General features: G+C 39.7%; 1 protein-coding gene across 1 annotated transcript in view; it reads right to left on the reverse strand.

The window, feature by feature from the left end:
* Positions 1-20,902, reverse strand: part of SLC9A9 (solute carrier family 9 member A9) — a 1,444,260-nt gene that overhangs the window by 698,015 nt on the left and 725,343 nt on the right. The window contains exon 10 of the mRNA XM_069768082.1: positions 2,926-3,039. Within this exon, the coding sequence (XP_069624183.1) occupies positions 2,926-3,039 (114 nt within the window). The remainder of the gene's footprint in view (positions 1-2,925; positions 3,040-20,902) is intronic.

Here is a 20,902-nt window from a genome sequence, read left to right on the forward strand (position 1 = left end):
CAGTGTGTAATGGTGATATTGATTCCTTCTTCCCATGTGTATAACCTTACATTTATCATTGTTAAACCTCATCTGCCACCTTTCAGCCCAAGTTTCCAACTTATCCAGATCCATCTGTAGCAGAATACTATCTTCTCTTGTATTAACTTTCATATATTATAGATTCATTATCCACCAACTGAAATTTGTCAGGTCTTTTATTGTTTTAATACTGATGATTTTGGCATACAACTCCTGATAACCCAAAAAACCTGTCTCAATAGATTAGCATATTTCACCCATCCAATCAAATAAAAGTGTTTTTTAATAACAAACAAAAAAAACCATCAAATAATAATGTTCAGTTATGCACTCAATACTTGGTCGGGAATCCTTTGGCAGAAATGACTGCTTCAATGGGGCGTGGCATGGAGGCAATCAGCCTGTGACACTGCTGAGATGTTATGGAGGCCCAGGATGCTTCAATAGCGGCCTTAAGCTCATCCAGAGTGTTGGGTCTTGCGTCTCTCAACTTTCTCTTCACAATATCCCACAGATTCTCTATGGGGTTCAGGTCAGGAGAGTTGGCAGGCCAATTGAGCACAGTAATACCATGGTCAGTAAACCATTTACCAGTGGTTTTGGCACTGTGAGCAGGTGCCAGGTCGTGCTGAAAAATGAAATCTTCATCTCCATAAAGCATTTCAGCCGATGGAAGCATGAAGTGCTCCAAAATCTCCTGGTAGCTAGCTGCATTGACCCTTCCCTTGATGAAACACAGTGGACCAACACCAGCAGCTGACATGGCACCCCACACCATCACTGACTGTGGGTACTTGACACTGGACTTCAGGCATTTTGGCATTTCCTTCTCCCCAGTCTTCCTCCAGACTCTGGCACCTTGATTTCCGAATGACATGCAAAATTTGCTTTCATCAGAAAAAAGTACTTGGGACCACTTAGCAACAGTCCAGTGCTGCTTCTCTGTAGCTCAAAAGTGGCTTTACCTGGGGAATGCGGCACCTGTAGCCCATTTCCTGCACACGCCTGTGCACGGTGGCTCTGGATGTTTCCACACCAGACTCAGTCCACTGCTTCCTCAGGTTCCCCAAGGTCTGGAATCGGTCCTTCTCCACAATCTTCCTCAGGGTCCGGTCTCCTCTTCTCGTTGTACAGCGTTTTCTGCCACATTGTTTTTTTCCAACAGACTTACCATTGAGGTGCCTTGATACAGCACTCTGGGAACAGCCTATTTGTTGAGAAATTTCTTTCTGGGTCTTACCCTCTTGCTTGAGGGTGTCAATGATGGCCTTCTTGACATCTGTCAGGTCGCTAGTCTTACCCATGATGGGGGTTTTGAGTAATGAACCAGGCAGGGAGTTTATAAAAGCCTCAGGTATCTTTTGCATGTGTTTAGAGTTAATTAGTTGATTCAGAAGATTAGGGTAATAGGTCGTTTAGAGAACCTTTTCTTGATATGCTAATTTATTGAGACAGGTTTTTTGGGTTATCAGGAGTTGTATGCCAAAATCATCAGTATTAAAACAATAAAAGACCTGACAAATTTCAGTTGGTGGATAATGAATCTATAATATATGAAAGTTTAATTGTAATCATTACATTATGGTAAATAATGAAATTTAACACTATATGCTAATTTTTTGAGAAGGACCTGTAGTTAAATAAAAAAAATATCAAAAAGTACCAAAATATGGAACCAGTGAAAACCAGTGAAAATTACAGCATATCCTGCAAAAAATACACAAGTGTTTCCAAGGAAAAATAAAGACTATGGTTCTTGGAATACAATAAATCCACCACAAAATTATAATTTTTGATTGATATTTTTTGTGTGTAAAAGTAGATGTCATATTAGTGCAATCCAATGGTTTCCATAGACTCAATGACTTGCATGAGCATGTGCGCAGCTCCATAAAATAACACTGGCCCGCGTGCGACCGATGTTTTGTCAAATCACGCTTGCACTGAAAATATGGCCATCTGTATGAGCCTGAAAACTCCAGAATGCTGCCTTTAAAGGTGTTGTCCATTATTGGAAAACCCTTCATGAATGGCCTCGGAGTGTTTAATGAAACAAAAAAAATTGACTCTTCACTCCGAGATCTACGTCAGTCTCCCAACATAAAAAAGTCATGTGACTGCTGCAGCCAATCCGCCACTGATGACCAGCTGCAGCCTTCATTTTTCCCCATCAGGAGGTGGTGGTGGTAGTCTAGGAGATAAGTATACATTTTTTGCAGCACACTTAGACCATTCATAAGTGGTTGTCCAGTCGTGGCTTCACGTAACGTACAATACACCTATTGACGATATGACATGTTGAAGCGCAATGTAAGCGTGAAATGATCGTTGTCTGTATTTGCTCCACTGTTTAATCTGCCTGCTGTTGCTATGATGATGCCACAATAAAGGATTTTGTTGCACGGGACAGGTATGTGCCAATCTGCTTTCTTTTCTATTAACGTACGATACACCACAGGGGCAATATGGCCGTCTGAAACTACCCTATGACTTTTCATACATTTTCATAATGAGGATCTCTAAGTAACAACATGTTTAGAAGATCATCTATATCTAGCAGTAATATTGCCATACACAGTAAGTAATGGAGACCATTTTAATTTCTATACAAATTTTAAATACTTCCCTTCATCATAAAGCATTAACAAAGTAATCGCTGTTTAATTCCTTGCACATGTGGTTACGTTTTAATCAAAGCAAAAGCACGTAATATCAGACCTGCGGCGGCCCTGGAGTCATCTGAAAGGAAAACATACAGATTTAATTGCATTTCAATAAAATGTGCTTTGAATTAACATCTGAACTTGGATTCTGTTCTCTGATTCTAATCTCCAGTCTTGACTTTTCGGAGAGCAAAATGTAACTGGACAATTAGTTTGAATTTTGGATTTAAAAAAAGGATACAACGGCTCCACATATAAAGAGAGCATTAAAGATGTGGTTCTGGAAAGTAAATAATGCCAGCCCCATGTAACAGAAGATAAAGTTCTCCGCCAGGAAGTTCATGAATTCGAAAAGCTGAAAGTGATGGAAAACAGAAAGAACAGAATGAGAGGCGTTACATCGACCAGGCTACAAACATGCAGATGAATTCACATTGTTGACCATGACACATGTATGACCGGATGGATGGCTGGAAGCACAGCTAGGCCGGGCTCACACTTGCGAGTGTGATGCGAGAAACTCGTGCGAGTCTCTCACATCAATACCCGGCACTGCCGCCGGCACTCGGGACCGTAGTGTGAGGCTACATAGAAATACAAGCAGCTGAATTCTTTTGCCCTGAGTGCCGGGTATTCATGCGTGAGTTTCTCGCATCACACTTGCAATAAAGATTGGGCTTCTCATTATAATTACTCATTAGGCCAAGTGCACACTAGCAGTATTTGGTCAGTATTTTACCTCAGTATTTGTAATCCTAAACAGGGAGTGGGTGATAAATACAGAAGTGGTGACGTGTTCCTATTATACTTTTCCTCTGATTGTTCCATTTCTAGTTTTGGCTTACAGATACTGAGGTAAAATACTGAACGTGTGAATGCGGCCTTAGAGGGAGCATCAGCTTCATTATGTCATCTGTTCTGGTAGGTAGAGACCAAGGATTGGCTGGAGTCAAGCAGTAATAAGACTACAACCAATCTACATCTTCTGTGATTACAGTCCAAGTCACCAGCCACAATATAAAGATGGGTGAAATAATGATGAATACTAACATTATTTCTCCACTTATAAGACCAGCATCAACAAAGATTTCAACACCATACATATTCATCAGTATTTTTGGCGAAAAACTCTTTAAAAAAAAAATCTTAAAGATTATGCACAACTTTGTGTTGTGCAAAAATTGTTGCTACTTATGGTGTTTTTGCACCTGTTTCATTTAGCTCAACTAAAAATGGGTGAAGCTGGAAAGGAGCCACGATACGCCAATTCATCAATCAATTCATCCAATATGGCAGCATTTATTATACCAGAAAAACTACTTCCCTGACTGGAGTAACATTTCTGGCAAGGCGCACATCACAGCCAAATCCATTGAGCAGCGTGTGCCTTTTATTGAATTCGGGCTTTGGCACATCTTATTCCTATATGCCCCTTGTGAAAGCCTGTCGAATCCGGGTCTACATCTTGTTCTTATAAGTTGTGATGAAATGGAGGCAAGCAAAACAATACCACAAGCAATATGTATAGATATACATTCTTATATACATACCAAACTAGGTACATGATATCCTTGGAAAAAGCATTAGCTAAAGAAAAAAATATTAGCAAGTTAGGTTTTAAGCAGTTGAAATAAAGTATTAACCAGGATATTCCACTTATGAATATTTGTGGTTTATCTACAGAAAAATAAAGAATGCAAGATATCTAAATGTACAGGGCCCACCTCCGAGAATAGAAGTTCTGAGAAACTCAATTATCGCCACAGATGTCAACAAAAATTACCTCTCTCTCTCTCTCTGAGGAAATCCATATCCGGGTACATATATAAAATAAAGTCGGATCAAGCAGAAAAATGGATCCGTTGCATCAGTTTTTTACAATTTGCAACGGATCCGTTTTAAAAAAAAATTAGGCTACTTTCACACATCAAGTTTTTACCGTTAAGCAGGATCCGTTGCAAATCGTGAAAAACTGATGCAACAGATCTGGTTTTTTTGCTTGATCCGTTTTTTTTTAAATGAACCCCGGGGACAGAGTTTTGACCTTCTATTCCAGGGAAAGAGGAGAGAGAGAGAGAGAGAGAGAGACCCCATAACGGAAATTTTGCAAGGATTGTATGGAGAATGCATGGAAAACCGGATTCGGAGGCCGGATTCATCAGTTCACATGTCAGTTTCATCCATTTATTGCTGGAACCGTCGGTTGGCGTTTTTTCACCAGAGAGAAAAAACGCTATTCAGAACATTTTCTCGGGCCGCTGGAAAAAAATGAGAAAAAACTGATCCGGCGGAAAAAAAAATGGATCCGTTTTTTTCAAAACTTGCTGGATTGTGCTGGACGGCTAAAAACTGATGTGTGAAAGAGGCCTTAGAAGACAACGTTCAGTTCTACTGTTCTGTGTTAGTTACATATCTCACACTGGTAGCTCAACTGTTTATTAAAAAGTCAGCTCTGGAGAGAGTTTCATACAGATAAGTGTCTGAACCATAGTCCGCAATAGCTACCTTAAAAATAAGAAAAACATGGATATCTCTGGAATAAGACATCGGATCACAGATATCAAGTTATAATTTTTTCAGCTTCCTATGACCCACATGCCCATATAGATGGCTTAGGAGTCTTTATCCTACTAACAGATTGCTTTTAAAAGAGGTCCTATAGACTTCCTTTAGGATGCACACAGAAAGACCCCTGTAAAAAATATCTTGCATGTACATTTTACAGTATGTAACATATTTCCCCTGTGTGCACTGGCTTCTGGTGAAGAGTTGTGATTATAGTCACAGCAGTTGCTGGCAACAACTACCGGTAAATGTATGTGTCAAGAGAATAGATATAGCTATGTGAGCACAAATTTGGCATGGCAGTATCCTGTAAAAAGTATACAAGGACCACAAAACCTCTAAATTGAGCAAGAGAAAAAACTGTCATCTTCAACCCCATATTGTTAATACGTTCCCATCAACAATCTTTATATTTGGGACCAAACTGGCAATGCTCCATGTATCTAGGACATAAACTAACATTCTCCAACCTACAGCTTCTGGAACGAGCTTACAGAACCTTTTTATGAGTTAAGAATGGGAGACGATAAACAGGCCATTCACAGATATTATAGTGAAAATAATTTGGAATACATTTTTTTTTGTTTAAACAGGTAAGATCAGTTAAGGCTGGTTTCACACTTGTGTTTTAAAACGCATGCGTTTAAAAAAACGCATGGTGAAAAAAACGTATGTAAACGCGTGCAAACGCTGCGTTTATTAGACGCATGCGTTTTTGGATGTGGTGAAAAAAAATGCGGTGTTTTGACGCGTTTACATGCGTTTTTTCATGCGTTTGCGTTTTTTAAACGCATGATGAGAAGTGTGTGACAGCTGCCAACCATCAAAATCAAGTAAAAATACCACTATAAAACAGAAATAGCTAGGGTTAGGGATAGGGGTAGGGATCCTAACCCTAACCCTAAAGGGATCCTAACCCTAACCCTACCCCTAACCCTAAAGGGATCCTAACCATAACCTTTAGGGTTAGGGGTAGGGTTAGGATCCCTAGGGTTAGGGTTAGGGGTAGGGTTAGGATCCCTTTAGGGTTATGATCCCTTTAGGGTTAGGGTTAGGATCTCTTTATCACCTTTATGGTGGGGGGTGGCATATCAGTGTGTTTTCTGTTTTTTTTTCTATAAAAACGCATGCGTTTTTAACGCAACCAAACGCATGTGCTTAAAAACGCATGCGTTTCCATTGACTCCAATGCATTTTTTGCCGCAAAAAAAACGCATACGAACGCATGCATTTTTTTGCGTCAAAAAAGCCTCTGAAAATTACTACATGTTGCATTTCTGCATAAAGAATGCATGCAGCAAAAAACACATGTGTTCCAAAACGCGTCCAAACGCGTATTAAAAAAACGCATAAATACAGTGGGTGAAATAAATATTCAACACCTCACCAATTTTCTAAGTAAATGTACCGTACTTCTAAAGATGATATTGACCTGAGATTCTCACCAGATGTCAGTAATAACATGTCCAATACACATAGGCAAATTAATCGAACCATAAAGGTCCAGAAATTAAGTGAAGTGTAATAATGAGAAATAACAGGATAAAAGTATTGCACACATGAAGATAGAGAAGTGCAAAAAGCCAAGAAAAGTCATAACTTCGTGCTGAAATCTATCAGTAATTAGAAAGCAATCATGCCACTTAATGAAAAATAATATCAGCTGGTTCAACTGATGGCGTATAAAAAGGTGTCTCATTACCAGGGTGCCACACAAGAAACAACTCATGATTGGTAAAACCAGTGAGCTGTCTCAAGACATTTGCAACCTTATTGTTGCAAAACATATTGATGGCATTGGTTACAGAAGAATTTCTAAACTACTGGAGGTCCCAATGAGCACTGTTGGGGCCATAATCAGGAAGTGAAAAGAACCATAAACCGGCCATGACCACTTACTCCCAGTAAGAGTTCAGACAGAGGAGTGAAAAGAAATATCAGAAGTCGAATAGCCAATAACCACCTCTGGAGAGCTACAAAAAGACTTGGAATCAACAGGTACAAATGTTTCAAAGAAAACATTAAGTAATGCCTTCAACCTCCATAACCTGAAAAGCACGCTCACCACGCAAGACTCCATTGCTGAACATAAAACCAAACAATAAGCATGATCAACCAAATGTAATGTTTGCTCAACAACATTTAGACAAGCCTTGGAAATACTGGGAGAATATAGTCTGGTCAGATGAGCCCAAAATTGAACTCTTTGGATGTCATAATACACACCATGCTTTGAGGTCCTAAGGCACTGCATATTACCCCAAAAACACCAAACCAACAGTGACGTTCGGAGGCGGGAACATCATGGTGCGGGGCTGTTTTTCACCATACGGCACTGGCAAACTTCGTATAACTGAAGGAAGGATGAATGGACAAATGTACAGAGACATTATTGATAAAAATATGCTGCCATTTATCAGGATGATACAGACGTTGATAGTTTAGCAAGACCATAATCACAAACACACGACATAGCCAAGGAAGGTCTCAATTGGCTCCAGAGAAAGAAAATAAAGCTGCTAGAATGGCCCAGACAATTACATATCAAGCTTAGAATGCTCATTGAAAAAAATGTGATAGAAATAAGACTACTGTGGACTTCGCATCAGGGACCCCTATCAATCACTAGAAAGGAAATCTATAAAGAGCAGTTTGAATGAAGTGTTATACTGCTGAGTTCTTAAAGTCAATCTGTCAGCAGGATTGTGCACAGTAACCTACAGACAGTGTCAGGTTTGTGCTATTATACTGATTAAAATGATATCTTCATTGATTAAATCAGTCTTGTGGTTGTTGTTTAATCTTTGTTTTCAGGTTTCAGTTAATGAGATTCTCGTGATCTAGGGCAACCTGTGGTGGGGTCTTTATGTGGTGCTCTGCTTACATATTCATCCTTATGGGCATATGACAGGTCACTGATCCCTCAGTGAACTGCCCTCTATTTTACATACTGTATGGAATATTGTTTGAAAAAAATAAAACAATTATTATTCATCAGGCAGGCAGTGGCAGCGGCAATGCCTGCACTGTAGCATGATACAATGGATAATGGACATGTAATCATTTGATTTAGTAATATATAGTTTTGTTGGGAAAAAAAACGTAATCGAAAAAGCGCTGGTGGCCGCGTCTGCGCAGTAGCAACTGTCACATTCCAATACATGCTATTGCGCAGACGCCATTTTACTAGATACAAAAAATAGTCTCCATCAAGATGGCGCTGGCGACGACTGTGCAGTAACATCTATCGAATTGCCAATACATACTACTGTGCAGGTCTCGCTGCCAGCGCTATTTTGCTAGGTATGATGGATAATGGCCATGTAATCATTTGATTTAGTCAAATAGTTCTGTTGGAAAAAAATAAAAATAAAATGGCGCCGGCAACTGTGCCTTCGCATTAGCATCTATTGACGATCAGTGCCATTTTGCTAGAGGAAAAATATTTGGCTCCATCAAAATAGCGCCGATGCCTGGGCAGTACCATGTATTGCCGATCTGATAGATGAAACTGTGCTGGCGCCACTGGCGCCATCTTGATGGAACCTAATTTTTTTTCTAGCAAAATGTGCTGGAGGTGGCAATAGATGCAACTGTGCAGGTGCGGCCACCTTAAGATAATTTTTATTCCAACATAACTATATGACTAAATCAAATGATTACAAGAATATTATCCATTCTATCATGCTACAGTGCAGCCACCAGCGCCATTTTGATGAATGTTAATTTTTCTTTCAAACAATGTCCTATGCAGTATGTAAAAAAGGGGGCAAGTCTCTGAGGGATCAGTGACCTGTCATAAACCATACAGATGAATATGTAAGCAGAGCAACACATGAAGACTCCCCCACACACACAGGCCGCCCCAAAGCACAAAAATCTCATTAACTCAAAACTGCAAATACAGATTAAACAACAACCATAAGACAGATTTCATCACCAGGTATCATTGTAATCAGTATAACTGCGCCAACCTGACACTCTCTGTGGGTTACTGTGCACAATCCTGCTGACAGGTTCACTTTAATGATAACTAAATACGATTAAAAAATAAAATATACAGAAAACATTTAAAACATTACAGGAGGGTTTTACAGTCTATTTATCAGGTAGTAAAATAATAAAATATGTCATATTAGTACTAATGCTATAAAGATGAACACTTAACTAGTTAATTAATGTCACACTATTTTATATGAATATTACCGGTACTTTCAATGACACAATTATTAGTCGTTTGTATTCCAGCCATAACTCAAGTTTACAAACCGAACCTAGGACACAAATAAGTTACCTTTTGTGCTCTAAAAGTTACTGTAACAATTGATATCTACAAGGCTTTGTCACGTCTCATATGTAACGAAAGCTAATTCCTTATCTCCCCGAAACATGCATCTCTCACCAATAACTCCTGCCGTTTAGTAGATGGCAACTGCTTAATTGTTTTACTTTCTTGAAATTCTAGGTTTTATTTCCAACTGAGATCATTACTTGCCTTTCAAGATCAAAACAGTCATCTATTCAATTTAACATGACTCCGCAAGGTTTTATATTCCTTACATTCCCAACATCGATGAACAGCAGTAAGAGATTATGCCAGCATACAGCGTCCATAGAAAAATGATGAAAAACAAAAAGTGAAGCCATCCAACCACTGATATTATACTCAAAACACAGTATCTTGGCCATTTTAGTTCAGTAGTGGCTCAAGTGTGGGAGAAAATAGCTTGATCCCCCCTCCTATGTAAGCTTTCCTAAAAATCAATATACAGGAGCTTCTCACAAAATTAGAATATCATCAAAAAGTAAATTTATTTAAGTTCTTTTCGTTTTTCCGTGTTCGTTTTTCGCTCCCCTCCTTCCCAGAGCCATAACTTTTTTATTTTTCCGTCAATTTGGCCATGTGAGGGATTATTTTTTGCGGGACGAGTTGTACTTTTGAACGACATCATTGGTTTTAGCATGTCGTGTACTAGAAAACGGGAAAAAAATTCCAAGTGCGGTGAAATTGCAAAAAAAGTGCAATCCCACATTGGTTTTTTGTTTGGCTTTTTTGCTAGGTTCACTAAATGCTAAAACTGACCTACCATTATGATTCTCCAGGTCAGTACGAGTTCATAGACACCTAACATGACTAGGTTATTTGTTATCTAAGTGGTGAAAAAAAATTCCAAACTTTGCTAAAAAAAAAAAAAATTGCGCCATTTTTCGATACTCGTAGAGTCTCCATTTTTCATCATCTGGGGTCGGTTGAGGGCTTATTTTTTGCGTGCCGAGATGATGTTTTTAATGATAGCATTTTGGTGCAGATATGTTCTTTTGATCGCCCATTATTGCATTTTAATTCAATGCCGCGGCAGCCTAAAAAACGTAATTCTGGCGTTTCAAATTTTTTTCTCGCTACGCCGTTTAGCGATCAGGTTAATGCTTTTTTTTAATTGATAGATCGGGCGATTCTGGGTGCGGCGATACCAAATATGTGTAGATTTGATTTTTTTTTATTGATTTATTTTGACTGGGGCAAAAGGGGGGTGATTTAAACTTTTATATTTTTTTTATTTTTAACATTTTTTTTACTTTTTTTCTTTACTTTTGCCATGCTTCAATAGCCTCCATGGGAGGCTAGAAGCAGGCACAGCACAATCGCCTCTGCTACATAGCAGTGATCTGCTGATCGCTGCTATGTAGCAGAAATGGAGGTGTGCTGTGAGCACCGACCACAGGGTGGCGCTCACAGCCACCGGTGATCAGTAACCATAGAGGTCTCTAGGACCTCTATGGTTACCATCCTGACGCATCGCCGACCCCCGATCATGTGACGGGGGTCGGCGATGACGTCATTTCCGGCCGCCCGGCCGGAAGCGGTAGTTAAATGTCGCTGTCTGCGTTTGACAGCGGCATTTAACTAGTTAATAGATGCGGGCAGATCGCGATTCTGCCCGCGCCTATTACGGGCACATGTCAGCTGTTCAAAACATCTTAGTGTAGTTTACATCTTAGTGTAGTTCTATGAAGACTAAACTTTCTATTGAGCATATGCAAGATTTCAGGAGGAGGGCACTGATAAGAGCTTTCAATCAAACCAAATGGGTGGAGATATAGTTTGTCGCCTGAATACACTTGGACTCATAAAATCTGGCAATGCAGAAGGGATTATAGAATCTTTCTGCAATGGATCTGCAAAGTAAGTGTGTCATCCTCATAAGGACTAAGTGATCTATTTTATTACGTCCACGGACGAAATTGCTGGATCTGAAGCAGATTCAACTTGCTAGAGGTTGAAGCAAGAAGCTAGCAGGTGGGGAAGCTGTAGTTTTACCCATTAAACTGTGTGGGAATGGCAGTGCTACACAAAGAGCATAGACAACATGGTGTGTTACGCTATTAAAAGAGACATCTGATAAGGTGGAATCTGTCATCTCTGTAGTCTCAAATATCTTGAAATATGCTTTAAATAGGACTTTTAATCTATTTTTTCATGTTGAACCGGACACATGATGTAATAGTGACTGCAAAGCTGAATAAAACTTTTTTTTTTTTTTTTATTCTTCGTTGTGGAGATATTAGCAATAAACCATATAGCACATGAGTTTGCTTTTGTTACGTTTAAGTGGGTGTTTTAGATACTTATTGTGGGAGGGACATTATGGACTGGGTCAGTGTATGGAGTATATTATAAAGAGGGGCAGTGTGAGGGTGATACTATACAAGGGGGGTTATTCAGAAGTTTAGCATGGGAGACCTACATATTTATTCATGGGGCAGTATAATCATACTTTTACTTTTAAGGGCACCGTGTTGGGATGTGCTGCAGAAAGCCAGAAAAGAGGGAAGTTTGAACAGATGATATTTGGGTGTGAAATCTCATCAAGGCATCTGTGCTTATGATAAACGGGTTGGAGACAAAAAGGATGGGAACTACTTCAATCATAGAAGATATTGTATATAAAGAATCTGGATGTAAATGTTTATTTGTTATACTAACTACATTCCATCAGTACTGTGGTTCTTATATGTTTTGCAGTCTGACGATTGCTGGTAACAATAACTTACAATGTCTTCTTACCATATTGTTAAGGACATAATGGATGTTGCAGGTTCACATGATACATATACAGTATATGGGGTTGACCGGAAACTGCAATTGATCACTGTACGATCATTGGTGATGTATTCATGTACTGATGGTTGTCTTAGTGATGTATTTATGTACTGATGGTGGTTCTGGTGATATAATAACGTACTGTTCATTCTGGTGCTGTGTTCATGTACTGATTGTGGTTCTGCTGCACTCATGTGCTGATGGTGGATCTGGTTATGTAGTAATCCATAAAGTACTTTCAGGTTAACACTAAAAAAAATTCTCAAAACTTAGTTTTGCGAATATGAGGACAATTTGACTTCGTTTCTGTTCCAAAAACTCAGTGCAAGAGTGGGTGTGTTCACACTGACTTTTTTGGCGCATAAACTCTCCAAAACTTTCTCAAATAATTAAAACTTGGTTTTGATGATTTATTAATGTACTGACTGTGGTTTTGTTGATGCATTCATTTAAGTAACCATTTTTATTTTTTTGCAGCCCTTTGGATTGGTTCAGTGTGGCAATTGGACAAAAAAATGCTGTGCACTCCTGACGTAAATATAGGCAATAGCTAACTGCTGTGGATTCAGCAATACAATTGGTGATTTTAATACACTTTTTACTAATATTCCCTGCAAAAATGTTGTAAGTTTCACCCTAAGAACCTTGCTTTATTCAATCCATCTATGTACAGCAGATTATTTTTAACACTACGAAAAAAACAAAACAAATTAGAACAGAAAAAAATAATGAACATAAATCAGAAGTACACTGGGTATTCGTTTATGCCTCACTTCCAGTATGGATATAAAAAAAAATAAAAAAAAATAACTGTAGAAACCAATGAAGAAAGTAAACATGACATAAACATGTTCTTGTAGAAGTCTGGAAGAGAACACAGACTTAAATCTGTTGATCTGTTAATAAGTCAGTTTTTGGCTGGGTAGAGGTTGCAGCGCAAGGCATATTGAGGACAAGCTTAAAGGGTTTGCACGGGTTTTCACTCTATGTGACTGCAGACTTGTGAATCCTCACATTGCGGCTGACGCACGACCACAAGTATGTGAATTATATACATGTGGTCATGTGTCAACTAAACATGTGTGACATCACTCAATACAAGTGTATTAAGCTGGGCCAGACAGTCTAATCAGAATGTGGCCAGAAATATGTAAATAGCATACCTGTGGTCACATGGCCACTCGCTTCCGACGTAGTGCACTCAATGTGAGGATAGAAAAACAAGAAGCAATGGAATGAAACTGAAAGGGAGAAGATACAGATTAGATATCAGAAAAAAAAACTTTTTGACAGTGAGGGTGATCAATGAGTAGAACAGTGGCATAGGATTACCGTGACAAAGAGGAGCCAGAGACCGCAGTGTCTGATTACTTCTAATCCTGCGCTAAAGAGACGCACTTTACCTTTTTAAATGGTGTAAATTTTTGTTGTCAGTACAGGAGTTAATTGGCCATGTTGAAAGCTCTCGGACCTAGGGCTCTCAGCTGAGCTCGGGTAGCCACTCCTATCCCTTATATAATCTGGGTCTTCACTGACACACATTGTCAGACCTAGCTTTTGCTGCATGGCTCAGAGGATTGCAGTTGGTGGTTATATGAGAAGGCATTTGATGGGTTTATCTGTGACTGTTGTTTGGTTTAGTAAGTATGATGACTCCCATTGCTTCTCCTACTTTGGTTTTACCTCATCCTCTAATCCCTGTGGCATTCCTCAGTTATATGTGACTGAATATTTGTTTTGTTATTTTCCATTTCCCGTTTGTGTTACCTCGTTCGTCTGGTTGGTGTACTACGGTGCACAACTGTTCCCCTCTTCCCTGGGTGGGAGAAGGAGATTGGACTCAGGAGATGAAGCAAGGTACGTGGCATTTTCACCTTCAGAAGAAACCCGGGGAACAGGGCGAGCTAGGGCGCTCCCTAGTGTTAGGGAAAGCAAAAGAGCTCCTGGTCTCATGTCACCCAACAGCAGAGTCGTGACAAACAGGCTGCCATGATAGGTGGCGAGTTCTCCTGCAATGGAAGTATTGAAACAGAGGCTGGACAGACGGCTGTCCGAGATGGTTTAGTGAATCTTGCATTGAGCAGGGGGTTGGACACAATGAACCTGGTGGTCTCTTCCAAATCTAATATTCTATGATTCGCAAGTCTGCAGTCACATAGAGAGACTTTAGACTTGCAGCCTACGGCTGGACAACCCTTTTAACGATCTTTTATATCTACTTGCAGTCAGAGCAACAGTGGAAAGCTCTAGTTGCAGATTGGTTGGAGGATCTGATCTTTTTGGAGTCATAGAGGAGACAAAATGGGATCAAACAAAAGCAGGAAATTCAGATAATAAATAATGCATTTTTTTTACATTTTCTCAGAATTTCAGAGATTTTAGAGAGCAGTCCCATATTTTGTATCTCTTAATTATCCAGCAGAAATGTCTTCCTTGAATACACAGCCTTTTTGTTTCACTGTTCACTATGTAATGCTCCTTTTCTCCTGTGGTGCTGGGGTAATGAAAAACTTGCCACTCCTGCACAGCTGCCCTGGATTACTGCTGAGACCAGTAACTGGCTGCAGTGCCCACGTGGGTATAAGGTAATGACCACTGCAGGACGGTAAGCAAAAACCAGCTGGGTGCAAAGGGTAGAACCTGTTCTTTTGCTATTTTATGCCTGAGAAACAATGGTCAGTCTCACTTGGTTAATAATTGAAGTTATATGAACAGAGTAAAAAATCAGAAGATGTAGTAAAGTCAGAGGGATTGATCGAGTAAGGTACTAGGAGGTCAATCAAAGCGGAGATCAGGTTAGGAGCAGGATACAATATGAAAGACATTGACAGGAACCCTAAGAAGTAGGGCACTTTGTGATCAACTCATGTAACAAGAAAAGGACTGTCCTCCTCACCTACAAGACAATACATTATCAGATTACGCTTTGTTAAAAAGCATGGAACAGAAGCACATGAAAAAAAGCAAGCATCAATCTTTGGCAAGTTCACTTCTTCTCTGCAAGGTTGAGCGGTGGAATACTATTATGTGATGTCTTTTTGAAAAGATACTTAAAAAAAAACTATTTTCCATTTACCATGATGGGAAGCAAAATGAGGGTTTGTAGCATCTTAAGGATTGAAATAGAAGAAATTCTCTACCTTTCAATCAAATCAATTTGAGATCAAAACAGAAAAACATTGGCAGGGGGATTGAAGATAGGCTGGCACAGCCCATAGGTATGCTTTAGTAAAAATACTCCTGGGAGAGCACTGGATAAAGCACACAGTTGCTGCCCATTGCCTTTCATCAGCTGTCATTACAGAAAGTGAGAGTGAATTAAAAGCCCAGTTCTATATTCTGCAGCTATACAGCCTTATACAAACTGACATATGATGAAACACAGTTCAAAGGCAGTTGAGCACCTGCTTCTCACTTCTTGCTTTATAATTCTACCGTAATCTGCCGCAAGAGCTGCCTGTCTATCATTCAGCAGCTTTCTACTCACACCACTTACATCTCACTTTTGGATCCCGATTCTCCTTTTCTAGTCTACAAAAAGCCTTTAAAGTTTCAAACTTTCCCACTCCTCTTTCATGCTTCTGGCTGTGTACGTCCTAGTTCATTGGAAATCTGTCTTACTTTAAACTATTTCTTAGATCCTTGAACATTCTACTGTATTTCCCTCTGTATTTCCTCAGGCTTCAAAGCTGCACCCTACTGAGTAACTAACCAAAATACACGTGGGCTTTAAACTAAAGAGCAGCGCTCAAACTCCCTTTATGTTCATCTATTCTTAAATTCTTAAATGGGATCTCCGTAGGGTCTCCTCCTCTCTAGGGACAGACCTAGAAAGATGTCCCCAGTTTAAAGTTTCCATTCATTTTTTTTAAGGACTCTAATATTTCACTATACAAAATTAATGTGGTGACAACCATTTAAAGGCTACAGATCGCATCACAATCAGCGGGTGACACACAGACACATAGTACACACATTTTCCAGACATAAAAGCATGTTGTTTTTTTCAATGTTAACATCTTATACAGTACCATATTTCTAGATGTGTCAAATCAAGAGAAAAAGTAAGTAAAATGTATCCCAGGCAGGTAAGAAAACAGCTGCCCAGGATCTAGTGGGATGTAGGCTCTGCTCACAATGGTGTTTTGCTTCCATTCTGATGCATCGCAGTGTTTTTAATGGCTAGAATATTGTAGTTTGCAGCAGTGGCGTAGCAAGAGACTTGTGGACCCCAAGGTAAAATTTCAGCGTGCCCCTACCCACCAGCAAAAACAATCATATAGCTAATGAATAACAAATATCACTATATTGTTACTGAACAAATTCTACTATAACCGGACAATATTACCAATAATACCACAATATAAGAGCAAAATAATGTCACCACACCATGACCATATATTACTGCCACATAGTCTGAAAATAACCACCATTCTGTTACCTAATGAAGCTCTTCCTTCTCAATTTTTCAGTGCAGTGGCCAGGCAGCTTTAGAAAACTATTAATCTACGGATTAACCATATATCAGTGTTTTTTGACATGATAGGTTCTCTTTAAGAAATTAAAAATACCAATTGTTTTTGGAAGGAGCTTTCAGTAGTCTTGTTAATTCCGGACAGTGCAGAGCGCTATTCATTTATTGCTCTGTCTTTTTCCTTATGTGATAAGTTTTAAGTTTTGATTAGAAGGCAAGTAAAAGATCAAAGAATAATAAGGAGCTTTCCATGCATAAGCTGGGGTACTTTCCATTGATTTTTTTAATGAAAAAAGTAATACAAATTGCTTCAATCTGCAACAATAAAAAATGCATTTGTCATTTGTATACTGTACTGTTTTCCACCCGTTTCAGCAGGGGTCCGGCTACTCGTTTTCTAAAGTACATTATTGAGCAGTCAACTATTTTCATGTGTAGAATGTACCAGATATATGGCAATGTATGGCAAGGCAAAACTCAGTAGGCTAAAAGGGTTTCCTTGTACCCCAGCACTGTATAAATGTAATGGTTAAGGTTTCAAGCAACACAAAATGGATCTCAACTCATGTTTCAAGACTGCAGGATTTTTATCCATATTGCACTGAGCTGAAAAACAGTAAAACTGCTTTAATACAGTGTTCACGTAAGGATTCTGTATTTCTAAGGCCCCTTTCACACATCACTTTTTTTGCCGTCAGTCACAATTCGTTGGCTCGACGGATCGACATACCCGTTGCAGATTGTGAAAAATTGATGTGATTGATTCATTTTTTTGGACGGAGCTGACTAGCGGATCTGGCTAATTGGATTGGAGCATGATCAGTTATGAAAAAAAAAATGAAATCCGTCGCCGGATTCCATGATTTGACAGATCTATCGCCATAGGCTTCCATTCTAGCAAACGACGGATGGCGATGGATCCGTCGCTGTCTGTTTTTTTGACATATACAAAAAACGTTACTTTGTCTGTTGTCTTCGGCAGCCGGACGAACAATTTCCGATGGATCCAGCAAACGACGGATGAAACGTGAGACCATCAGTCACAAACCGTCACTAAAACAATTATATTAGAAAAAAAAACGGATACGGCGGCATCAGGGGCCAGATTGTTTTTATTTCAAAATTCGATGGATTGCGACCAATAGCAAAAAACTGATGTGTGAAAGGGGCCTAACGTTTACAAATTGCATAATCTTAAAACGACGACCAAAAAATTTTGCAGCTAAAAATCAATCGAAAGACTCGTTTGATTAAGAAAAAAGAAGTGAAGAAGTTTGTATTACAAATTCATTACATTCTATTCCTCAAGGCTCTACAAGTAAATGCAGTCTATATGAAATATCTGGTTATTTGACAGTGAAGAAGATGAAAAATCTGTGTAGAAGAACAGCAGGAGCTAAAACTGCTCTTCTGTAAAGTGACCAGGGGTTCACATAATTTCCCCCACTATCTCCTACCAAACAAATACCGTATATACTCGAGTATAAGCCGAGATTTTCAGCCCAAAATTTTTGGGTTGAAAGTGCCCCTCTCGGCTTATACTCGAGTCACGGTCGGCGGCAGGGTCGGCGGGTGAGGGGGAGAGGGCGCTGAGGCATACTTACCTGCTTCCGGGGCTCCTGGTGCTCTCCCTGCAGTCCCACGGTCTCCGGGTGCCGCAGCTCTTCCCCTGTTCAGCGGTCACGTGGGACCGCTCATTAAAGTAATGAATATGGACTCCACTCCCATAGGGGTGGAGCCGCATATTCATTTCTCTAATGAGCGGTAACGGTGACCGCTGATAGAGGAAGAGGCTGCGGCACCGAAGACCAGCTGTCCGGGGGAAGGAGCAGGACGCCGGGAGCAAGTAAGTATTACATATTCACCTGTCCGCGTTCCACCCGCCGGGTGCCGCTCTTTCTTCGCGTCCTCTTGCACTGACTGGTCAGGTCAGAGGGCGCGATGAAGTATTAGTGTGCGCGCCGCCCTCTGCCTGATCAGTCAGTGCGGAGAGACGCTGGGATGGGACGCTGAGGAGCTGCAAGCAAGAGAGGTGAGTATGGCATTTTTTTTATTGCAGCAGCAGCAATGGCACAGCTTTCTATGGTACATCTATGGGGCAATAATGAACGGTGCAGAGCACTATATGGCACAGCTATGGGGCAATAATGAATGATGCAGAACACTATGGCACAGCTATGGGGCAATAATGAACGGTGCAGAGCACTATATGGCACAGCTATGGGGCAATAATGAACGGTGCAGAGCACTATATGGCACAGCTATGGGGCAATAATGAACGGTGCAGAGCACTATATGGCACAGCTTTCTATGGTACATCTATGGGGCAATAATGAATGGTGCAGAGCACTATATGGCACAGCTATGAGGCAATAATGAACGGTGCAGAGCACTATATGGCACAGCTATGGGGCAAAAATGAACGGTGCAGAGCACTATATGGCACAGCTTTCTATGGTACATCTATGGGGCAATAATGAACGGTGCAGAGCACTATATGGCACAGCTATGGGGCAATAATGAATGGTACAGAGCACTATATGGCACAGCTTTCTATGGTACATCTATGGGGCAATAATGAAAGGTGCAGAGCATTATATGTGGGGCACAGCTTTATATGGAGCATCTATGGGGCCATAATGAATGGTGCAGAGCATTATATGTGGCACAGCTTTAAATGGAGCATCTTATGGGGCAATAATGAACAGTATGGAGCATTATATGTGGCACAGCTTTATGTGGAGCATCTATGGGGCAATAATGAACGGTATGGATCATCTATTTTTATTTTTGAAATTCACCAGTAGCTGTTGCCTTTCCTACCCTAAGCTTATACTCGAGTCAAAAAGTTTTCCCAGTTTTTTTGTGGCAAAATTAGGTGGGTCGGCTTATACGCGGGTCAGCTTATACTCGAGTATATACGGTACATATTTATATATGAACAAGGCAGCACTAGACAAATGCCAACTATAATAAAAGATCATAATTTACGGAAACAGATCCTTCTCTTTACTGATGTTCACTTCACTGTATAACTAAAGAGCAGTACAAACAAGTAAGGCAAAGTATTACAAAGTTAGGAAACATGTTTTCTAATAAGTCATGTAGAATTGAATTATGAAATATTTCTCATATACATTATGTAAAATCATGCCACTATGGGCCACCAAATTAGTAAAACGGATTACATTTTGCCATGGCCCATCATGCAATGTATTACTGTAATGGGGTGCACGGTTGGGTTACTAAAGAACTAATAAAGAAAATTGTCAAGAGTTTCATCCAGAAAACGAAGATGATTTGTTTCTCATTTGTCATCTGTATGCAATCAATTTTTTTAACAGCAGCTATTAATCATTTACAGTTTACTATGCTAATCATTTGCGATGTATCTGGAAAAATCGGATGTTATACATATGGAACCCTAGACAAGAAAGGGCGATTCTCATCTGACACAAGGAAGAAACTAGTACAGCTCACAGTAGAGAGTTGATGAGATGACCATGTCCGGGAATTAACTCTCAAGCTCCCTGCTTGGACAGTAGCACATGTCCCAAAATAGAAAATAGAGCTGCTGGATGGTCTCCCACCTTGCCCTCAACGAAGGTATGGCATCACATGACGCCAGAAGCAGAGAGATCCAACATAGACATAGATGTAGCAATTAAAAATGTAATCAGAATGGCGACTCATTAAGACTCCATATGGTGTCACTTCTAAAGGTGAAACTAGCTTAACACATGTGGCCAAAAACTGCATTACAAAAATAGGTCATTTTTAGCAAAATGTTCATAGTTTTGCTGCATACAACAAAGATACAGTCTTTCTGGTGAAAACACCTTAAAATTGCTTACTTTACGCATACCCTTATTTACCGATTTAGACACAAAACTTAAAAAGTTTTTGTCTCTTATTACAAATAAAATGATTGGCAATATCATGAATTAGTATAGATGCTGGTGATATTAGAATAATGGTAAAAAGAGTTCCCATCTATTATCTTTATAATTAAACTTTGCTTCCGGAGGAGGAAAGTATTTGTAAAATCAATAATGTTGTAATGATTATTTTGCACAC

This window comes from Ranitomeya imitator, chromosome 5, assembly GCF_032444005.1.
Source record: "Ranitomeya imitator isolate aRanImi1 chromosome 5, aRanImi1.pri, whole genome shotgun sequence".
Taxonomy (NCBI): Eukaryota; Metazoa; Chordata; class Amphibia; order Anura; family Dendrobatidae; genus Ranitomeya; species Ranitomeya imitator.